Source organism: Pyricularia oryzae, chromosome 2 (genome assembly GCF_000002495.2).
Source record: "Pyricularia oryzae 70-15 chromosome 2, whole genome shotgun sequence".
NCBI classification, from domain to species: Eukaryota; Fungi; Ascomycota; class Sordariomycetes; order Magnaporthales; family Pyriculariaceae; genus Pyricularia; species Pyricularia oryzae.
This window is the reverse complement of record NC_017850.1, coordinates 5619660-5639613: the sequence shown is the minus strand read 5'-3', so window position 1 is coordinate 5639613 and position 19954 is coordinate 5619660. Positions and strand designations below refer to the sequence as shown.

Sequence of the window (19954 nt, the reverse complement as noted above, 5' to 3'; positions counted from 1 at the left end):
AATGGCAAGTTAGACACCCATTTTATGGTTACTCCCGAGGGTTCTTATTCATGGCTTTAAGATGCAGATAGTTAATAGCTCTCCTTTAATAGGGTTACATGTGTACCTCATTTTCAGACAATAGCATAACATCACCCAGCATTCGGATTGTTCTTTTTTTAACACTTTTGAGTGCTATATTGATCCTTCTCAAAAAAGCTGGATAACATGTTGGTATCAAATGCGCGGCAGATTCATACAAAAAGACGTGACATAGGAAAATAAGAGGCTTGAAAAAAAAAGATTAAAGTTGCTTGCTTCTAAAAAGCATGAAAGAAAAGAAACAATAGGTGAAAGCCCCTTTTCACGTATAAAACCCCCAAAAGATCAAAGTATATATGTCGATATATACAGGGCTAAATCTAGGCTAGCCAAAGAAGAGAAAGGCGGAAAAAAATGATGTAAAAAAGACCGAATGAATTGTCGGGGTTATCATCTGTCTGGTTGTTAATTTTGCTGCTTTAATAAGTCGTCGGTAAAAGGGGGAACACGGCCAGAGAGACAAGCTCTCATATCCAGGCAGCTCAACGCTGCGCTTGGATCCGTTTTTCACGCCCCTTTACTCAAGTCGTGTTTCATTCCCAGTAAATTTCCTTTTGATGCCAGCCACCACAATGCCCAATATACATCTCGGAGATGAAAGGGGAAGTATAAAAAAAGAAAAAGAAAAGCTAGACGCTTAGAGAGAGCCAGGAGCCAAGTTGACAACCATGGGGCCGGCAACGATCATGTCCTCGGTCAGCTTTCCGGTCAACGGGGCCTGGTTGGTGAGGGTGACGTAAACGATGCCGGCCAGGTTCTGAGGGATGACACATCCAGCGCCGGCGGTGAAGGGAGCAAAGGCGGTACCTCCGATGATCTGGCCGTTGGTGAAACCGCAGAACTGTGCGCCCTGGGCCTGGTCCGACTGGATGTTCAGGGTGTTGCCAGCCGACAAAGCAGTGGCCTTGGTGCCGGGAGCCATGGCCAAGGAGGGGAACGCCTTGATGGCGAGGTTGGAACCATCGGGGCACGACTCGATGAAGGGAGCGGCCAGCGAGAAGACCTCCCTGGGGCCCAGAGGAGCGTCAAAGGCACCGGGGGAGCCGGCGAGCTGCGAGACGATGTTGATGGCGGTCTGGTGGCGGGCCTCAATGGTGAGGATGGAGCCGGCAGCGGACAGGATAGACTTGTCCTTGACCAAGGGAGCGGCGCCCAGGTAAGCCGAGACACCGACGCTCTCGAGGACGGATGCGGTACCCAGCATGCCAGCGGCGTCGGTGAACTTGAAGTTGTACTTGCAGGGCTGGACGGGCTTGGTGCCGGCCTGAGCGATGGCGCTCTGCAGGAAGGTGACGTGGGCCTGCTCGCTGGCACCAACGCCGAGGAGATCGGTGACCTGCTGGGGGGTAGCACCAAGGGCCTGGAACTGGGCGGCGGGGAACTTGGCGAAACCCTGCTGGTAGAAGGCGGCCTCGAGGTGCTCAAGGGTCAGAGCGAACTGCAGGATGTCGACATCGGTAAGGCCACCGGCAGGGTCAGCGGCAGCCGGAGGGGCGGCCTGGCGCTTCTCGTAAGTACTCCTCGAGAAGAACCTCGACTGTGAGGGGAGGGCCGAAGCAAAGGCGGCCAAACCGGCGAACGCGAGGCCTGCTGTCTTGATGATGGAAGGCATCTTTTTGAGCTAATTAATGTCCTGTTTCCTGACTGGAGTTTCTTTCTTTTTTTTTCTTGCTTCTTTATATTCCTTCAAGGATATCGTGAGCGAGGGTGATTTGTTTATTTTGTTTCTCGACCAGGAGATGGCGTTGACGTCAAAAAAGAAGTATTAAAATGGGGTATTAGTGAACACGAAAAGAGTAGTAAATAGTAGAGACCGACGGGTGTGAGGCAGCAAAAAACCGATGATCCCAGGAAAGCAGACCAGCGCTTTTTCGGTGAAAATGATAGAAAGACAGATGTGAAGCGAAAAGGAATGCGTGGGGTGAAGGAAAGGCAGGAAGGTTAAGAGTGGGAAAGGGGAGGGAATGAAGAAGCTTAAAACACCGACGACGGGAAAAAGACAGGACAGGGGTGCAACATGTCGAACCCTCCACAAGCGAACAAACTTCGCTGACGCTTTGAGACGGAAAGCCGGATGTGAAAGAGAACGGCGACAGGATAGACAAGGGTTGTCACATTTTAGCTCTGTGGGACTGCCAGGGTCCCAAATGCCACCCCTAGGCGGCAAGCTCTCCATCCGGTGCGCCGGCCTGCCTTGGATGGGGGGACCTGAATCGAGACGCCAACCAAGCGGGAAAAGAAATGATGAGGAAAATACAATCCACCCCCTTTGCTCCCAAGGTTTTGCGCCAAAGAAGTTTAGCTTACCATTTTGGGAGCTGGGTAGAGCCCTGCGCAAAAAAAAAAAAAAAAAAAAAACACCACCTTATAGTGCTTACCATCACTTGTCTGATCAGATTGTATTTTTTTTTCTTTGCCTGTGGTACGCTCTACGGCCTTTGAACTCGAGGCAAGGATATGACAAGACGAGCTGAACCGCATCGCCATGTATTGTCAACACCAAGCTGATCAATAGGGATCTCTTCAGAAGATCCCGTAACGAAATGTGCTTCCCCCTCACCACGTCTGGTATACTGTATATAGATTGGAAAACTGGACTGAGTTTACAGTAATAGCCCGCCACTGAGGGGGATTCCGAGGCATTCACCACACAAGCCAAGAACCTGGCGGCGGCGGTGTCTACCAGATTCAGATGACAGCACACCATGTTCTCTCGCTCGGAGCCGGTAGGAGATACAGAGGGCCGATGGATCTCGAGTGTTTCGTTTCTCGGGAGGCCTGCTTGCTTCTGCTCGCCGCTGCGACCGTCCGAGGTAACAGTTGTGGAGACAAAAACAGGGACACAAAATGTCGAGGAAAAGAGAGAGAGAAGGGGATGGCATGCGAGCGAGAACCCCTTTTGGTGGAGGGGAGGGAGACTGAGCTCGACTTTTTTTCCCTCTTGCTTCTTTTTTCTTCTTCTTCTACTTTTCTCTATTGTCTCAAGCGAGAACAAACAGGTTCGCCCTTGGCAATAACAACTTTTTTTTTGCTAGCGAACGAGAGGGCCAAGCTTGGCTCTGGTCTAGCAGACCAATGGAAGGTTGTAGGGGTGGTTAAACGAGATGGTTTAAGCAGCCTTGGGTAGCATGTTGCCATCGCGATAATCCCGGTCAGGTGTGGGAAGCCGTATAAGAGAAAGAAGAATAAGGAATAAAATAAAGTGAACGTGCATCCTTGGTAACCAACTGCCAATGAAAAAAGCCCGTTACACGGACCCCAAACTAGCCGTTTGCAGTTTAAGCGCGGCTGACAAACCCCAGACAACAGGAGCTTTGGAGGGGTTCCCCTTTGGTTTCTCTTGCTTAACTTGGCGGGGTCCATTTGCCCTGCCTAGTATGGGGCTCTTGCCCGGGGAGCGAGAGTGGACAGGGGGTACTGGAACTTGCGTCTGTCTCAGGCTCGTTTCGGGAGGGGCGGCCCATGGGAGACCCGAGCACCGCCTGGGGAAAATCTGCGACGCAATAGTCAATCCTGCCCAATGGGGTTCTGATTGGGCAATTAGCTAGCTTGTTCTTTTTTTTTTTTTTTTTTTTTTTTCTCATGGTTCCTTTTTTTCTTCTTTTTCTTTCTTTTTTTCTCCATATTCCCTCAAAGTACTTGTTGTTTTTCCAATTTAAGCTCATACATGGTTTGGTAACAAGCACGATCGGGAAATAACCACGGTCAGCCTGCCTGTCCACTGACAAAGCAATTTAACCCTCGTGGGTTCCAAGTGGCACCTACTGGTCTTGGCTTTTCACAAACCACATGGGATGGATGCAATTATGTGTTTGTTGCTGGTCTTGGCACAACGGCTTTCTCCACTAGCCAATTTCTCAATGAGAACGACAAGAAACAAGAGGTGAAGAGAATACGTACTTTCGTATATAATTAGGTTGTTATCAAAAATCACAAAAAAGAATTCCTTCGCCGTTTGTTCCAGTGGAGCCAAATAGCTTGTTTACAAGAGCAACCAAACCACTCGACTCAGCCGATGATGGTGCCCGCCATCGTTACGTAAATATCGATCTCAGGACTTTTGGCTTTTCCATTAGCCCAAAAGATCTCGCAACCGATTCCAGGTCCGGTCAAATTGCTGTAGACATTGCTTGTATATTGTCCCCGGTTGCAGTCCAAAGTTCCGATGAAGTTGGGTTGACTGACCGTCATGACAGGCAGCGGGCATCTTGCGATCTAGTCTCGCTGATAACTGGTGGTTCCCAGAGCTAGCCTAATCTCAATCCCAATCGCAGAAAAGCATGCATGGAGATTGGGGTGGCGTCTAAATTTCTCGTCACATCCCATCCTACTAACGATCCAATAAACAGTTTACGACTTGCTTATTTCTGATGTAGTTCCCTCCTAGTCTAGTCTGCGTCGTCTGCCAGCCCACTCTTCCGCGCCTGCATACGTACTGTTGATAGGTACGTATGCCGTAGCCGTACAAATGGGGCCGGTGTATCGTGCCTATGGGACCAAACATCATCCCTTCCCACATGAACCTTTTCATGTCGTCAATCTGCAAAGGATTTTTACGTAGTAACGTTTTTTTGTTCCCTTGCTTGAAGAATCCAGTGGGTCAGGGTAGCCCCTGTGCGGAACAACGTCCATTAAAACTCCCGGGAGCCTTCTTGTTTCTCATGGTAGCGGCGACCAGAAAAAAAAACCCTTCGCTTGACCTGGTCTCCCACCGAGCTTACGTACTGCCCCGCCCTTTTGTCTCTGGTCTCGTGCATCCAATATTTGCGCGTTACAGGCGTTTCCGGGGTGAACATCGCTGCCCCTGAACGACGAATTTTTGTTGTACATAGTATTCTAAAATGGCGTCCCATCAAAGAACCAAACCCTGGCGCACTTTGTTTTGAAGGGATTTGACAAATTGGACAGGAAAAAAAAAGACCACAAAGAGGAAATCAATGGGATGCGTCGAAGAAGAAAGAAGATCGGCCTGCAAAACCCAATGATCTACAGGCAAATCTCAAATCTAATTCTCCTGCGCCCATCCCCTGCTTGCAACAGAAGATGCTCTCCCGATGCTGGTGTACGAAGTAGTCTTGATTACTTTGTAGATTTTCGATAAAACGATCCCAGGCAAACTAGCTGCGGCAACTTGTTTCCCCGAGGCTAGGGTTTGTCCACCACTATCTCCCTATAACTGTGTGCGTGAGCCTGTCTGTGACTACAGTACTGTCCTCGAATGTGTGGCTTGCTGATGTTCATCGTTGCCGACCCTCCCGATATCAAGGATCGCCCTCAATCCGGCCGGAAAGCTGCCTATCCATCCCAAATATCCTGCCCGCCATCAGCCGCCATTCCCCCCTTCCCCTCTCTCAAGAGAGGCGTGGCAGATCTCACTCATCTCAAGAATCCCAGCCCCTGGTAGTGATTGGGTAAGCAACATATTCTTCAATTTTTCCCACCTTGTTCCCATCTACGCTGGTCTTGCACCCCCCTACCCTACCTCCCATCATACATATGCGGGTCGCGACCAGCGTCCCCGAGAAGTGATCGCCGTGCTTTTCATCCAATATCTACCGGACCGCTTAGCTCTTGAGGGCACGGTTGGTGGCCGAAATTGCCGGATGGTGGCTCCCCTTGCCCATGATAATTTTGTTCTGATATGTACGTGCGTTGTCCAACTCCTTGCTTCCGCCGGATGAGTAAAGAGCCATCGAACAAAGAACAAAACATAAAAAAAAATCTCAGACCAGCGAGCAAAACGGGACCGGTTCGTCCACGGTGTTGTGGAGAATTTTGGAAAGCAAGACTGTAATTGTATCGGGTAAATAGACCAACCGCGTCTCGCGTCTCGCAGCGAGTTTGGCCCGTTGGTGCCTGTATTCCCACATAAATCGAGGCCTTCTGCGCCTGAATATTCCGCCAACATCTCCGCTCTCAAGCATCACAATCAACTTCTCTATATCATTCGCAGTGCGTGTATTTCTTCCCCAGCCTACATCAACAACATAGTATCAACAACTCTTATTTCTTCTAACTCTGTATTTATTCTCAAGGTTTTAGTAATGTTAAATTATTGACCAAGGACGACAGGCACATACATAACAAAAACAGAAATAATATACCACGACTTTTACTTATAATGACCACCTGACCTCCCCATCAAATGCACCTGTGGCTATCAACGCAAACCGTTGACCTCTGACGCTCCACCCCATACTGCGTCTTGACTGTTGGATGGCAAAGAGCCAACTATGTCTGCACCATCATTAATGGCACTCCAAGATGGCACGAACTTATATCCCCATGCACTACAAGCCCAAAAATCCAAACAGCTCTTGATTGAGTATACTGAAATACTCGGGGATATTCACAGGCTCCTTTGTAGAACTATCAAGCTGCAGAAACCGTCGCTCAAAGAGCATACGGGTTGAGAGACCGAATGGTCAAGCACCTGAGAGATGGTTAGCATATTATCAACAAAAAGAGGAGACTGCAGTGCATCGGTATACTTACGGTGGGCTCTTGCTGAGATCCGTCTTGAGGATTACAGGCACGCGCGTCATCTCGGTGACGTCTTGGATGTACTCGCCACCCTCCTCCCTCAACTTAAAAAGGCTAAGGTACTTCTCCTTGTTGGACAGACGACTCTCTGCCGGCTCGACCGCGGGCACCTTGGACTCCGACTTTGTACGGTGAAGAGTTCCAACGGCACTGGTTCTAGCAGGGGAACCTGGGACACTCTGGGTTGGACGTTCGGCAAGCGATGCGCCGGCCATGGCCTCAGTAATGTCTGATCCGTTATCCTCATCGTCGTCGAAGAGCGCATCAACGTCATCCGTTGAAATAGTGCCCGTCTCGGTCTGCTTGCGCGTAGCCTCTTCCCGCTCCTTCTTGGCCCGCTGGGCCTCCTCTGCATGACGTGCAGCCGCCATGGCGTTGCTGACACGCTGTGAGGCGGCAGCCTTGGGACGCTCGTCTTCCGGCACGTAAGCCGAGCTTGGAACGCCCTTCTCCCAGTATAGCTCCAGAACACGTTTCTCCTTGCGGAACTCCGCCTTTTTGAGTGGCAGCTGATCGCAGTGCACGCGCTTCTCAAAGCCCCATTCGGGAATAAGAACGTCAAACGCAGATTCATAAACGCAAATGACGATACCTTCGCTAATGAGTTCTCCGTGGGCGTCCTGGCGCACCTTGTCCATCTTGCGGCAAGACTCGATGTGGATGCTCTGCTCCTGGGCGTTCTGGGCCGAGTCCTTCTTGGTGTTGCAGGACTCGACGGTCTTAACGAGGTTCTCAAGATCCTCGGTGTACTCAACCTTGCCCTCAGACAAGATGGAGTCAAGCTGGCGGTGAACCATGATGTCCGCATAGCGCCTTGTAGGGCTGGTGAAATGAGTGTAAAGCGGCAGGTTAAGCGCGTAGTGGGGCCACAGCTGTTTGGCCAACTTGCCAGCAATGAAGTACTTCGCCCTTTGCATAGACTTGAGCAGCAACGTCTCAATACCTTTCCTGATGTCTTCGTTATCAACCTTGAAGAGGCTGTTCTGAAGAGCACCGCTGCTCGACGTGTCGAGTTCGTAGCCGAGTGCGTTCATGCGCTCGGCAATGGTCTGCAGACGACGCGGGTTCGGCGGTGCGTGTCTGCGGAGGAGCGCCTTTTCAGGCAACCCCTCAGCAAGGCGTTGTGCGACAGCCGCGTTGACCTTATGCATCAGCTCCTCAACCAACTCGGTCGCCTCCTTAGAATCGAAGACGTTGTGCTCAATGGGAATGTTCTCATCATCCAATTGCTGGAAGAGCCGGAGTGGAGCGATTGGCTCTCCGCCAGCGCCCAGACGGGCTTCACGGAACTTCTGTGCGACAGCCTGGGAAGAGTTAGTACGGCTGAACCCAATGCCTGCAACCTCATCCTCAACTAATGAAACTTACATTGAGAATTTGAACATCCTTCTGCGACACTACATCATGAGTGAACGCAGAGTCGCTCGACAAGGCCGTGTTGATCTCATCAAGGCTGAGCTTGCCGCCAGACTTGATGATACTCTTGCCAATCCAAGTGTCTCCGTCTGCGACAACACCATTGTGGGGGTTGACCTGGAACACGACACTGACGGTCAAACGCTCCTCGGACGGGTCAAGAGAGCAAACCTCCTTCGCCAATTTGGGTGGCAGGAGAGCACAGGTCCTGTTAATCAAGTGGACTGCAGTTCCACGCTTCTTAGCCTCACGGTCAACGAGAGAGTTGGGCTTGATGAAGTGGGCAACGTCGGGCACGTGAATGCCGATCTCGATCTTGCCGTCGGGCCTGGTCTTGACATGAACAGCATTGCCGAGCTCTGTTGAACCGTCGATGTCGATGGTGAAAGTCTTTTCGTCCCGGAAGTCACGACGCTCGCCAATGGCAGCCTCGTCCTCCTTGGCGATCGACCAATCTTGAAGTCCAACGCTGCGCAGAACAGCATCCGAGAAATCATCCGAGGAGAAGTTGTTGTCACGAAGCAGCGCATCCGTCTCGACCTTCAGGTCACCCATCTTACCAAGCTGCTCGACGAGTGTTCCGAAGGGGTGGAGCGATGTAATAGGCCACCTCTTGATGCAAGCAACAAAGATGCGATCGGCGTAGTCCATGTGCTTCTCAACGAAGTCACGAGGAGCCTGCTCAGTCGGAATGGCAATAAGGGGAACGCGTTTGTCCGTAGGCTTGAACCAGACAATCTTTGGCTTCTCCTGGTGGCGGCTGTCCTGGTGACGGCCGCCGTCCCTGGCCGCACGCTCCGCCTCTTGTTTCTCCTTGGTGGCCTGGCTACTGGGACGCAGCAGACCCAGGGTACCGGAGAACATTTGACCCGCGACACGCTCGATGACGGCAACAATGTGGCCAGCGTATAGAGGCTTCTGCTCGTCACTGATCTCCTCTTCCTCGACGAGCAGAAGGCTTTGGCCTTCGACCTCGACGTCGTCATTCTTCTTCTGCGTCGGGCGCTGCCTCAAACTACCACGGCGGCGGATGCCACCTTCTCCGGTGTTGCCATCCTCACCGTTGGCATTGTTCTGGTTTCCACCGTTGGTAGAGCCAGAACGAGTGTCGGTGATATCCTTCCGCTTCTTCTTCTCTTCCTTCTCACGCTTCTGTCCCCAGACTTCGTCAACATCAAGTAGCTCGACGGCTACAAGATCGCCTTCCAGGGCGCGATTACGGTCCTTGCTTCCGCAAATGAAAATATCGGCGTCAAGTAGACCATCCTGGGTCGAGACATACGCGTCACTACGGTTCTTTTTGTTGACGCGAAGGATACCAGAAACAAGCTGCCCGTCTCCAAGGAGTGCAGGAAGGGTTGCCTGGGGCAAATAGGGGGTAAAGAGCGTCTTGCGCTGCTGCTGCTGAGGTTGCTGACCCATCTGAGGGGCATGCTGGCTGCCCTGCAGACCAACCAAGTGCTGACCATTCATCTGCGCGGCCTGCAGAGCTTGGAGCTGCTGGATCTGCATAGGAGTCAACTGTTGCTGTCCGGCGTACATACCAGGGATCATCATCTGGCCTGGCATCTGCACAAGCTGAGGCTGCCCTGGGTACTGGAAGGCGCCGATGGGCGCGCCTTGCTGGCTCATAGAGCCACGGGAACGGTGGCCCTGCTGCTGGAAGCCTTGTTGCTGTTGGTCACCCTGGCCACCCTGGTTGTTGCGCCAGTTGCTGTCAAAGTTGCGGGAAGAGGAACGACCGTGTCCACCACGGCCGCCGTCACCCGACATGTTGCCCCGGCCACCACCACGGCCCACGGCCATGCTCTGGCTCCTACCATGACCGCCACCTCGGCCCCGAGACGAAGGGCCTTGCGGCGCTTGGTTCTCGGCCGCAGGCTGAGCGGCAGGCTTGTTATCTTCGCCTGGAGTTTCGGCCGAGGCAGATGGATCAGATGCATTGGGGCCAGGGAACTGGAAGCCAGTCGTTGTGCGCTTCTGTTGGGCGAGCTCAGCTGCCTTCTTTGCGTCTGCAAGCGCCAAAGAGTGTCTTCTCTGGTGACCACCACCGGAGCCACCTCCTCCGCGACCTCCTCGGCCGCCACCGGAGTTTTCGCGGCCTTGACCTGAGGTGGTCTCGAAGTTGAAGGCAGAGCCTGATGCGCCCGAGGAGGGAGCCGGAGGTGGTCCAATGCCCATGTTCGGAAGAGCCGACTGATTACGGCGATGTGAGAGGGGGTGGGAAGGAGCTTGCTGCATGGTAGCCTGCTGCTGCTGCTGCTGCTGTTGTAGCTGGTTCGGGAATTGGAAACCGCCCTGGGGTCCCATAGCGGGCTGCAAAGGATTGAATGCGCCACCAGGCATACCTTGCCCCGGAAGCATGCCTAGATTAACATACTGCTGCTGTGCCTGAAGTTGCTGCTGCTGCTGCTGGAGCAGCTCGATTTGTTGCTGGATGGCTAGTTGCTCCACTGTAGATGCTACTTGTCAGTTTCCTGGCTCAATGTCTGGCGATTCATGCATGAGCATAGACGAGGAGCGAGATCGAGTCACTAACTGTTGGGATTGGCAAACATGCTCATCAAGGGCGTCAACTCTGATGGGCTGCGGCGATGAGCGATGTGCAAGCGACGGCCAGCCGGACCAGCAACACCGCCAGCCTGAGGCTGGGGCTGCTGTTGAGCCTGTTGCGGCTGCTGCTGCTGTTGCTGCTCCATGATGACGGAGATGCCAAGGCAGCAGAACCAGGCTGCACGCTAAAAATCTTGGAGGGGCAAACTTAGTGTTTGCTCAAGGTGAATTGAGGTTGCTTCAGTGTATTTCGCGGTCGCGCGCGACGACGAGTGTGGATGGTGTGGTTATCAGTGGTTTTCGATGTGAGTTTAGTGGAATTGAGCTTCGAGCTTCAACTTGTATGTCTGTCCAGGCAGTGGGGTTGTGGAAAAAAAAGTGTTATTGGGAGGCTGAGAGCTTAACAGAAAAAGACGGTAGAGATAGCTGTTTGGATTCAAGCGTGGGGTCGAGGGAGAGAAACGGCAAGCAGACAGGCAGTAAGTAACGACGCAGTGTCAAATTTGCATTTGGCAGTAAAGGACCGATGGGGGAAACGGTATGCAAAGGAACGTGTGCGAGGGAATGTGTAGAGTCGAACGGGTGTTAGGGACAGAGAGACGTGGCAAGCACGATGGGAGGATGGGCAAGAAGTGAAGGCAAAGAAGAAGAAGAGAGGGAGGAGGAAGTGGACGAAAATGATGATGTATTTCGTCCTTGCCCATTTGGCTTGGGTCGCTGGACTGGGCTGGACTGGGCGTCCGTCGCCGTCAAAAAAGCCACTACCCCAGAGCAGCCACTCACCTGCTGCTATTCAGCACATGCCCCACCAGTGCTTCAGGGCCAGCAAATCAAAAAGCGCCGGGAGGCTCCACTTGGCAACGCTCACGGCCCCAAGATGGGGGGGTCTTGACCCCTAGGACAGGGATTTAGGAGCTCTACTAGTGCTAAGGTTACAATGTTTCTCACCTCCAAAGTGGCTACCATCCGTGGATACGAAACCAACACCAGGCTGCCTTGGAAGGAGAAGCTGTTTGATGGGGATTCTCAAACAAAGATTCGAATCACACAACCTGGCGCCCAATTTACCGAGAGAAAAAAAAAACCCCCAAGTATAAGATTACATTACTTTGCACAATTGTATAATTAGTAACTGAGGTATACACTGAAATAGTTGAATAATGGTACTTGAGTATCCACGCCACCTGATTGAGGGGCTGGACCAGTAGCTACTCAACATCGGGCTTCGCACAGTTGCTTTGCTGCTGCAGTTCACGGGCCATGTCTGAACCGTGGGGCGCTACTGGCTGGCCCCCAGCACTCCCGGTTGAGCTCGCAGATCAGGAAGCAAATTCAAATGCACAGAACCAAAGGATGGGCTTGTGCAGCTGCTCCGTTTTTGTGTTGAAAACTGCCGAGACAAAAGATAAAAAAATTTGAAAGAAAAGAAGAAAAACACAGGAGCATTCAAGGAAAAAATAAGCAAACAATGATTGTAACGAGTGTTCTGAGCAATGAGCAAATGTTCTGAAGAAATACGTGTCCAATACTAAAAAGGGTTACCGTACGCCTCCAACCTTCAATCGGACCCCAAAGTTTCAAATTTCGGGGCGGAAGCTTTGACCATCACATAAACGCGTGCGGCATTGCTAGCATTAGCCTTGCCTGCCTTGGTTGCTTGGCGACAAAGACTAGCCGCCTGCACGTGATATCAACTTGCGCGCGCGGGGCGAAAAAGGAAACCTAAAGCGACGCCCGACCACCGCCATTGACGGGTAGCGGCAGAATTCCAAAAGTCGCCGAAGCTCCCAACTTGCTCGCGGTGTTCATTGTCTGGAGGTGCAAATTGTCACCCAAAACTCCTCTTCTTGGTGAGTTTTGTTCATTTCCGAAGCTGCTGCTGCATGGACCGCCGGGCTTGAAAAATTAAGGATTTTTGCATTTTGACATTTCGACTTGTTATCCTCAGCTCTTTGGGTCGTGCAGCCAAACGCAGAGAATGGCAAACTCATCCCCACCGACGCGTCTTCAACGCGACGTTCGTCCCTCTTCGGCAAATCGTCTGAGCTATCCATGGGGCGCAAACGTCGACTTCGACCTCGAACAATTAACACTTGAGGATCGCAATTCAGAGGAGAGTCACAGAAGAGGCCTAGCGCATGCAAGGCAATTTCATGCCAACCTACGAAAGACAGCTGTCGATGTCTTGAATCAATATCACCTCCAAGAGGAGCAGCAGCGGGTGAAGCTTGAGCAAGAGCGGGAAGAGGCCAGATTACGGGCCGAAGCACAACTTGCCGCCGAACGCCAAAGATTGGAAGCACTCAGGGCGAAGACCATACCCGTGCCACCGCCACCAATAACAAAACCTGAACCTGCTCCTGAGCCGCCCAAGGCCACCGAAGAGGCCCCTCAACCTCAAGCTACTCAACCATCTGCCCATGGGCAAACCCAAAAGGCTCCTGCTGGGAGCCAGAAGCAACCAGACCTGAGTGCTCCGAAACCACCAACTATCCAGAAGCCTGCCTCGGGGCTCTTTGGATCATTACCGGGAAACGCGCAACCTTTCCAACCACAGTCAACGACGATCAAGGAGCCTTCCAATGCCCAGAATCAGCCGAACATACCTAAAACCACACCCGCTACAACAGCGGCGAATTCGAGGCCACCCCCTGCCGCAGATGTTCCCAGGTCTGACCGCCACGTGGAAGTTCATCGGAACCTCAAGCAGCTCAGAGCCTTCATGGAACAGCAGAGAGGGAGGAATGCGCAACTTAAGAAGAATATGGGAGACATGCGCCGATTTATCAGAGTGAAGATCGGGCAGTTGACACCAGGCGCCAATAAAGAGCAAGCCGAGGATATAAAGAAAAAACTGCGCGAGGCTCTGAGTGGCCAAACACCTAGTGAACCGGAAGATCCCAACAAATTCCTGCTGCAGCCTAGGAATCCTGTTGAAGGTGCCCAAAACAACAGCCAATACCTGCCATCGCTATATCTTTATCTGCTGAACGTCTTTGCGAAAGCGGTGATAGCACAATTCGTCAATGAATGCGGCGCAAAACCTCAGGCAGCAGATCCTATTGGTACCCTTGTGGCCAAGGTCTTTGCGGACCCAGAGTTCCATTGGCGGGGAGGGTCAATGATTGACATTCTGTTGGCGAAATTCAGGGTCTCATGTCCAGTTCTCTTCGGTTTCCGAGGAAACGACAAGACGGAACAAGGCAGGCTGCGTGTTGGCTGGAGGAAGGACAAGGGCGGTAGCTGGGACGCCGAGCAGACTCATGTTGACCGTATGACGGGCTTGGGCGCTGGATATGCGGCCATAGCACTTCGCGATTTCGCCAGAGTCAAGCTCAAAAACCCCTACCCGCCCTCCAATTACTGGACGGCGCTGGCCAGAATTATCAACACGCCAGCGAACGAAATCTCTGACACGCAATGCTATGTGCTCAAGGCCATGATTGAGAACCACGAAAAGCGATTTATCCAGTTCTACGGCACCGCTGCCGTTGCTGCTCTCCGCGTTGCGCTCGTCGAGTTTCCTGCTAAGGTACAGAAGAAGTCGGCAGCGGTCAGTGCGCTGCCTGTGTTGGCACAGATTTTGAAACGAGACACGGGTCTGAACTTGCTGTGAGATGACACGAGGCGAGCACTACTTGTGAGATTTAAGTACCTAGGTACTGGCCTGAGACTTTGGTGGCTGTCGAGCGTTGTGCACTAGCCCGTGTAACAATCAGCGTTCTAGAATTATCTTGGCCTTATCATGGCTTTTTATGACGGCGTATATGTTTAATTGTATGGGTTTGGATAATAGATTAAGCATTAAGCATATCTTGGACCTGGGGTGGTCCTCAATCACGAGATCTTCCAAGACTGGCCTCTCGTGCTCATGTTGCAGCCATAGCCTCAACAGCATCATTACAATATAGAGTTATCATCACTCCAACTGGGAAAGAATGCATCATGTCAATGAACAAGTTGCGGTATTTTCCAAATTAGTTGTCCATTGGCAGAGACTAGTCGCTAACCTGGACCTGTCTTACCCGTCAAACATTCGCCTCCAAAGCTGCAGCTAAAAACCAAACCAGCAAACAAGAGTCCCAGTTGCATTAAAAATAAAGTAAACCCATCATAACACAAGCAACAAGATCAATAACAAGATTAGTACAAATATGAGAACCCCTATGCAGAAACTACTCCACCGATCCTCGTTGCGCCGGATGATGTACTGCATCTTCTGCATACCAGTCTGCAGCCTGTCGCCGACGCGGTCCGCAAGGCCATCCGCCACTTCGAGCATCTCTCTCTGCTCCTCGAGTTCACGGCCCATATCATCCGCCTGCCGGCGCAAATTTCCGACTGTCTGGAACACCTCGTCCAGGTCCTCCTCCTGCTCGCGCATCATGGTAAGCTGTTGCCGCTGTTCAAACTCGGCATAGTTGTCGGCGCCGTCCCCATCAGGAACAGCAAAATCGTCAGGGTTTGGCAGACCACCCGCGCTGTTCTTGGCACCTCCGGCCGCGGACCGCTTGCCCGTCCCTGACGCAGCGGCGGCCGCCGTGGCCTTGGCAAGCTCCTCTCGCATGTCCTCGATCTCGCCCCCGACCTCCTGCACAAGCCGCTTCCGGCGGGTCACCTCGGCAGCATCAAGGCCGAAAGCTGCTGGGTTAGCCTCTACGGCCTTGACCGATTCGACCAGGTCGGCTAGATCTTCTGCCAGACTTGATAGGGCGGATTCAAGGTCGGACCGCGCCGACGACAGCTCGGGAGATGTTGCTGCCGTGCTCAGTGATCGGATCCGTAGGTATGAGGCGAATAAAGGCCGGGCTGAGCCCAGCTGTGTAAGGACATCTCTAACGGAGCGAGCCGTATTAGTTCCACTCCTCGTCACTTCGGCTACAATCGGCGCAGGCTGTTGGGGATACTTACTGTTGAACCTGGAGGAACGGGTCCCCATCGTTAGTGGAGGACATCATCCTGCGAATAGTGTTGCTCCGGCTGTCATTTGAATCAAATCATCCCGCCTACGTCGTTCTCATAGCACGAGGTTGTAGATGGTTGGAGAATTGTGAACTGTGACGTGTATGCAGGGTAGGTAAATCTGTGGTGGTGACGCGCCCTCGTTCGGATGGACCCAAGTTTCCCTGGCAATGGTCTTGCCGTCTCGCCGCACGTTCAAGTTGAGGTGGGTCCGATTTGGAACTACCCCAACAGTGCGAATGCACAAAACAGTAAACGTTGCTTGTCCCGCTCGCCGCACCCGCCTAAATACCCCTCACAACCGGCGGTACTAGTACTACTGTACGATAGGTCAACGCGCGAATGGGGATAAATGAAATGGGTCGCCCCTGTCCCCCTTTTCAGATTCGGTTGAAACCCTGGGAATTTTGCTTGCTGAAACGTGGTAGCTTTCAATTGCCAGAACCCCCCCGCGCAAGTTCAGTCGAGCTCCGATACGGGTACAAGTAAAGGGTCCTCTCCGCCCACGAACGCTTTTCATCTCCTTGCACCCACCCCAATCAATAGTTACAATTCATCAAAAGTGACTACAGGCACAATGTTCAACCTCAGGCGGCTCTTTGTGGCTGCTGCCCTCTTCTTGGGCGTCATGCTCAGCTTCACCCAGACGGTGGCTGCTGTCCGAGGCCCCAAGATCACCCATAAGGTCTTCTTCGACATGGAGCACGATGGTGAGCCAATGGGCCGTATCGTCATGGGTCTCTACGGGAAGACCGTTCCCAAGACCGTTGAGAACTTCCGTGCTCTTGCCACCGGCGAGAAGGGCTTTGGATACAAGGACTCTACTTTCCACCGCGTCATCAAGGACTTCATGATCCAGGGTGGTGACTTTACCAAGCACGATGGCACCGGCGGAAAGTCGAGTAGGTTTTGTCTGAGAATGGTGAGGAGAGAGACAGTTACTAATATGCTTTGTGCATCGACCAGTCTACGGTGACCGCTTCCCCGACGAGAACTTCAAGCTTAAGCACACCAAGAGGGGTGTTCTGTCCATGGCGAACGCCGGCCAGGACACTAACGGCTCGCAATTCTTCATAACTACTGCCACAACTTCGTACGCATAACCGCTATAACTCTCAAGATTATCTATGAGAAAAATAGACTAACAATTGTTATCTCCGCAGTTGGTTGGATGGCCGCCACGTCGTCTTCGGCGAGGTTCTCGAGGGTTACGACATCGTCCAGAAGATCGAGGGCGTCGACAAGAGCCCCAGCGACAAACCTATCAAGACTGTCAAGATCGCCAACAGCGGAGAGCTTCCTGTTCCCGAAGAAGGTATTCACGTGGAGCTCTAAACGCCTCGCCCTGTACATACATCCCTTACTACGTGTCATTGTGTCTTCCTCTTTCACACTTCTGGGTGTTGCAGTAGCAGAACCAAAGACATGAAGTCTGGGTTTTGGATGGCCGTCTTTTCCCTTCCTCCTCTCTTGACCTTGTCATGAGCTTAAGGCAGTAATGAGAAAGACAAAAAAAAAAGATATGAAGAAATGCACATGATACAATGGCAAATGCTCTCACTGTCCTTTTCTTGGTTCACGCTGATCCGTGATTTGTTCTATTTAACAGCGATATATGGATTCGCCGAATGGGCTTCTGGTGTCAACGATGAGCCAGTGGACACCCCCTCGCCCGTCGCCGACGCCAAGATCACTCATGCCGACAAGCCCGCCACCGGCGCCGCCGCCACCAACGAGAAGATTGCAGAGTCGAACGAGTGGTCAGCACTGCAGAATGCTGTCTTCTTCGGCATTATCGTCGGCTGCATTGCACTCTACGTCCGCTGGACCAGGACTCGCGACAGCAAGCATCGTGGCTTGGGTTATGAGAAGACCTTGGCGTAGATGGCAACCATGTAACATGGGTTTTTGAGAAACCTTTTATCGAGCAAACGTGAAAGTTTTTTCTGTAAAACTGATTTAGACGGGGTTTCCCCCTTTTATCGCTCTTTATTTCTCTCTCTTTTTGCTTCTTCTTTGTTTGCTGTGAGAGTATTTCTGTACAGTGAACGGTTCTGTTGTCTCTGCTCACATGGCGTATTTAGCGAGGCTGTATGATCACGTGTTGGTATACCAATCAGCTCCATACTGATTTGACTCGAAATGGTTCGCAACGTGATGTGCGCCCAAAAGATGGATGCATGACCTCTACTTGCTCAAAATAAAATATTTAACTAAAGTCGAATTCAACTTCATTCTAGTCGTCTGATCAGCAAGCGAAAGAGAACTGTCGCAGGCGGAAAAAAAAAATCAGAAAGAAAAAAAATGAAGATTCTCAGCTTAAACTTCCTGACCTGCGCGGTCAAGTCGTGCCGCGCCTCGTCAAATTCTTTCCCCCTCCACCCAAAAGAGGCAGAATTGGTGCAGGATGAGACTGAGCTCAACGCACAACTGTTGATCAACATCTTGCCTCGGATCGACTGGGCAGCATTATGCACAACGTCTACAGAGGTAAGTTGAATATTGATGTTGACCCGAGAGCATCGGCAGTTTTTTTTTTTTTTTTCTTTTTTTTTCTCGCCAGTCAGCTGACCAACGTCCGTCATGGACAGCTTGGTTTCCCCGCCCTGCCGAGCCAGCCGCCAACAGCTGAGCAGCTGCAGAGTGATGAAAAGATGCTCAAGGAGCTGCATAACCTTCTCATCGAGACCCAGATTAACCAGGGAAAGCTGGTTTGCTCGAATTGTGGCCATGAGTATGCCATCCGGGAGGGGATAGCAAACTTTTTGCTCCCTAGCCATCTTGTTTGAGTGGGCAAACGCTGTATACATGTGGTTCGCGACGCCGTGTCTTTATCACAACCCAAGGCAAAAAGCCACTACTCATCTTTGACGGAGGGTTGAAGAAGATGAGGTCGGGTACCAATTACAAAAACTGAACATGATCAGACCGGGAACTGGGCTGGAGGAAAACGACATTTATCCAAGAGAAAAAAATCAACGATACCCTGAAATTTGTTAAGCTATTCCCATCATCAGACCTAATGGCAAGGTCCAATATCAATGCGTTGAATTACACGCCGGTACTCCCCAGCCTTGTTGGATTTACACGATATTCCCAGTGAAGAGATGCAGTTTCTCCGCTCCCATCCAAAGAGATAATGAATAAAAAAACAGTCTGCTTGCGTTCGCCGTCAAACTTATTGGTTCTTCCTCTGCGCGGCAGGGCCCATCTCCTTCTCGAAAGCTCCGTAAGGAACCTGGAGACTGCCGAGCGCTTGGAGCCCAACGTACAGAATGGCCATCATCAAAAACATTGCAAGCAAACCCATGAAGATGCCTAAGAAAACCCATCCGTCAGCATGAGATACTTGAAGGTCAAGTGAGCTGCAGAGAGATAAGGCTTACCGGGAGTAAAGAACTGGTATCTGTGGAAGAGACCGTCGTGGTGGCCGGTCGAGTTGTCCGAGAACTTGCCTGCTACCCTGGGCTTGACCAACGGGGTGTCGACGAGCTGGCGCTTCAGCTCCATGTGAATCGAGTCATCAAAACCGGACTCGTATGGCTTGAAGTCGTTGGGATTTGAGAAGTAGATGGCTGTGTAGTCTCCCTCATCGTGAGCTGTGTCGAGGATGTTACCAAGCTCCTGGTCTGACATGCAAGTATTCAAGTTAACAATGTCCCGAATAACGACTAAGGAATCGGTTTCCTAGTTCCTCACCATTCTCCTCCAGAGCAGCCGCTCTTTCAGCGGGTTCATTGGATGTTGGCAGCTCCTTCAGGGTATGCTCAACGACATGAGCCGTCTTTCCAACCTGCATACACGAAGCCTTGATGTGGTCGGCGAAATCACTAAACGAAAGGCTTCCAAAAACCTCGGCAACCGAGAGGGGCGAATCAGAGGAAGCATGGCGGACGAGGTTCGGGGCTTTGCGGCAGCCTGGGTGGTCCGCGGCGCAGCGCAGGTCCGACGCGTGCGCGTTCGGCTGGGAGATGAGCAGGTATTGTTCGGTAGGGCAAGACTCTAGCATCAACTTTGCCGTCGAGAGGACCTGAGAGCTGCTCTGCAGCTGGGCGTTTGACGCAGTCGAGGGCCTTGTTATTCTGTCATGGGCATCATGGTCAATTGACAGCTCTATATTTGCATGCGTTTCGCCGAAAAGCCGTCGGGTGGAATAACGTACTGGACGGTGGAAAGGAAGACAAAAGGAGAAGAGTCGGAAAAGGCGTGCGCCAACGCGAACGCCAGAAAGCTGGCACCTATTGAGAGACGCATGATGTTGATAGCATGCGGCGGTTGTTGGTGAGGTCTTGGATGGGTTCCCTATGTCGGATGCTGGGCCGGGCGATATGTCGGCGTTGACAGGATCCTAGCTCTTGCTGCTGGGTGCGGCGTCATTGCATAACGGCATTGAAACTGT

The 19954-nt window shown here is 52.0% G+C and overlaps 8 protein-coding genes across 8 annotated transcripts; 4 read left to right on the top strand and 4 right to left on the bottom strand.

Moving 5' to 3' along the window:
- Window positions 1-185: 185 nt before the first annotated feature.
- On the bottom strand, window positions 186-2130 carry MGG_12275 (uncharacterized protein). Its single transcript, XM_003714992.1, has one exon. It carries the CDS (start codon window positions 1691-1693, stop codon window positions 719-721), a length of 975 nt encoding a protein of 324 aa, XP_003715040.1. The 5' UTR covers window positions 1694-2130; the 3' UTR covers window positions 186-718.
- Window positions 2131-6017: 3887 nt separating this feature from the next.
- Window positions 6018-11266, bottom strand: MGG_08084 (cell wall biogenesis protein phosphatase Ssd1). The gene is made up of 4 exons (XM_003714991.1): window positions 10580-11266; window positions 7993-10493; window positions 6577-7928; window positions 6018-6514 (listed from the first exon to the last, which is right to left on the bottom strand). Exons 1-4 carry the CDS (start codon window positions 10737-10739, stop codon window positions 6475-6477), a joined length of 4053 nt encoding a protein of 1350 aa, XP_003715039.1. The 5' UTR covers window positions 10740-11266; the 3' UTR covers window positions 6018-6474.
- Window positions 11267-12283: 1017 nt separating this feature from the next.
- MGG_08083 (uncharacterized protein) lies at window positions 12284-14638 on the top strand. Its single transcript, XM_003714990.1, has 2 exons — window positions 12284-12443; window positions 12542-14638. The coding sequence occupies exon 2, from the start codon at window positions 12572-12574 to the stop codon at window positions 14207-14209; it is 1638 nt and encodes a 545-aa protein (XP_003715038.1). The 5' UTR covers window positions 12284-12443; window positions 12542-12571; the 3' UTR covers window positions 14210-14638.
- MGG_08082 (SNARE domain-containing protein) lies at window positions 14554-15776 on the bottom strand. The gene is made up of 2 exons (XM_003714989.1): window positions 15505-15776; window positions 14554-15428 (listed from the first exon to the last, which is right to left on the bottom strand). The coding sequence occupies exons 1-2, from the start codon at window positions 15549-15551 to the stop codon at window positions 14705-14707; spliced, it is 771 nt and encodes a 256-aa protein (XP_003715037.1). The 5' UTR covers window positions 15552-15776; the 3' UTR covers window positions 14554-14704.
- A 179-nt stretch (window positions 15777-15955) lies between these two features.
- MGG_15814 (peptidyl-prolyl cis-trans isomerase B) lies at window positions 15956-17104 on the top strand. The gene is made up of 3 exons (XM_003714988.1): window positions 15956-16457; window positions 16522-16648; window positions 16719-17104. The coding sequence occupies exons 1-3, from the start codon at window positions 16133-16135 to the stop codon at window positions 16888-16890; spliced, it is 624 nt and encodes a 207-aa protein (XP_003715036.1). The 5' UTR covers window positions 15956-16132; the 3' UTR covers window positions 16891-17104.
- On the top strand, window positions 17086-17439 carry MGG_15813 (uncharacterized protein; the record flags this gene model as incomplete). Its single annotated transcript, XM_003714987.1, has 2 exons — window positions 17086-17143; window positions 17165-17439. The coding sequence occupies 2 exons, from the start codon at window positions 17086-17088 to the stop codon at window positions 17437-17439; spliced, it is 333 nt and encodes a 110-aa protein (XP_003715035.1).
- Window positions 17440-17698: 259 nt separating this feature from the next.
- Window positions 17699-18688, top strand: MGG_12272 (trm-112). The gene is made up of 2 exons (XM_003714986.1): window positions 17699-18045; window positions 18147-18688. Exons 1-2 carry the CDS (start codon window positions 17860-17862, stop codon window positions 18342-18344), a joined length of 384 nt encoding a protein of 127 aa, XP_003715034.1. The 5' UTR covers window positions 17699-17859; the 3' UTR covers window positions 18345-18688.
- On the bottom strand, window positions 18474-19931 carry MGG_08080 (uncharacterized protein). The gene is made up of 4 exons (XM_003714985.1): window positions 19718-19931; window positions 19255-19637; window positions 18942-19184; window positions 18474-18873 (listed from the first exon to the last, which is right to left on the bottom strand). Exons 1-4 carry the CDS (start codon window positions 19807-19809, stop codon window positions 18734-18736), a joined length of 858 nt encoding a protein of 285 aa, XP_003715033.1. The 5' UTR covers window positions 19810-19931; the 3' UTR covers window positions 18474-18733.
- Window positions 19932-19954: the final 23 nt, after the last annotated feature.

What these genes read in the sequence shown, in the direction of transcription:
- MGG_12275 (XM_003714992.1), bottom strand. Translation starts at nt 1,693, where the DNA reads ATGCCTTCCATCATCAAGACAGCAGGCCTCGCGTTCGCCGGTTTGGCC.
- MGG_15814 (XM_003714988.1), top strand. Translation starts at nt 16,133, where the DNA reads ATGTTCAACCTCAGGCGGCTCTTTGTGGCTGCTGCCCTCTTCTTGGGC. An exon ending in TGGCACCGGCGGAAAGTCGA is followed by an intron (nt 16,458 to 16,521) that starts GTAGGTTTTGTC and finishes TGCATCGACCAG; the next exon opens with TCTACGGTGACCGCTTCCCC. An exon ending in ATAACTACTGCCACAACTTC is followed by an intron (nt 16,649 to 16,718) that starts GTACGCATAACC and finishes TTATCTCCGCAG; the next exon opens with TTGGTTGGATGGCCGCCACG.
- MGG_12272 (XM_003714986.1), top strand. Translation starts at nt 17,860, where the DNA reads ATGAAGATTCTCAGCTTAAACTTCCTGACCTGCGCGGTCAAGTCGTGC. An exon ending in TATGCACAACGTCTACAGAG is followed by an intron (nt 18,046 to 18,146) that starts GTAAGTTGAATA and finishes CGTCATGGACAG; the next exon opens with CTTGGTTTCCCCGCCCTGCC.
- MGG_08084 (XM_003714991.1), bottom strand. Translation starts at nt 10,739, where the DNA reads ATGGAGCAGCAACAGCAGCAGCAGCCGCAACAGGCTCAACAGCAGCCC. An exon ending in AGGATGTTCAAATTCTCAAT is followed by an intron (nt 7,929 to 7,992) that starts GTAAGTTTCATT and finishes AACTCTTCCCAG; the next exon opens with GCTGTCGCACAGAAGTTCCG. An exon ending in GATCTCAGCAAGAGCCCACC is followed by an intron (nt 6,515 to 6,576) that starts GTAAGTATACCG and finishes ACCATCTCTCAG; the next exon opens with GTGCTTGACCATTCGGTCTC.
- MGG_08083 (XM_003714990.1), top strand. Translation starts at nt 12,572, where the DNA reads ATGGCAAACTCATCCCCACCGACGCGTCTTCAACGCGACGTTCGTCCC.
- MGG_08082 (XM_003714989.1), bottom strand. Translation starts at nt 15,551, where the DNA reads ATGATGTCCTCCACTAACGATGGGGACCCGTTCCTCCAGGTTCAACA. An exon ending in CCGTTCCTCCAGGTTCAACA is followed by an intron (nt 15,429 to 15,504) that starts GTAAGTATCCCC and finishes TCGCTCCGTTAG; the next exon opens with AGATGTCCTTACACAGCTGG.
- MGG_08080 (XM_003714985.1), bottom strand. Translation starts at nt 19,809, where the DNA reads ATGCGTCTCTCAATAGGTGCCAGCTTTCTGGCGTTCGCGTTGGCGCAC. An exon ending in GTCTTCCTTTCCACCGTCCA is followed by an intron (nt 19,638 to 19,717) that starts GTACGTTATTCC and finishes TGCCCATGACAG; the next exon opens with AATAACAAGGCCCTCGACTG. An exon ending in ATACCAGTTCTTTACTCCCG is followed by an intron (nt 18,874 to 18,941) that starts GTAAGCCTTATC and finishes GGGTTTTCTTAG; the next exon opens with GCATCTTCATGGGTTTGCTT.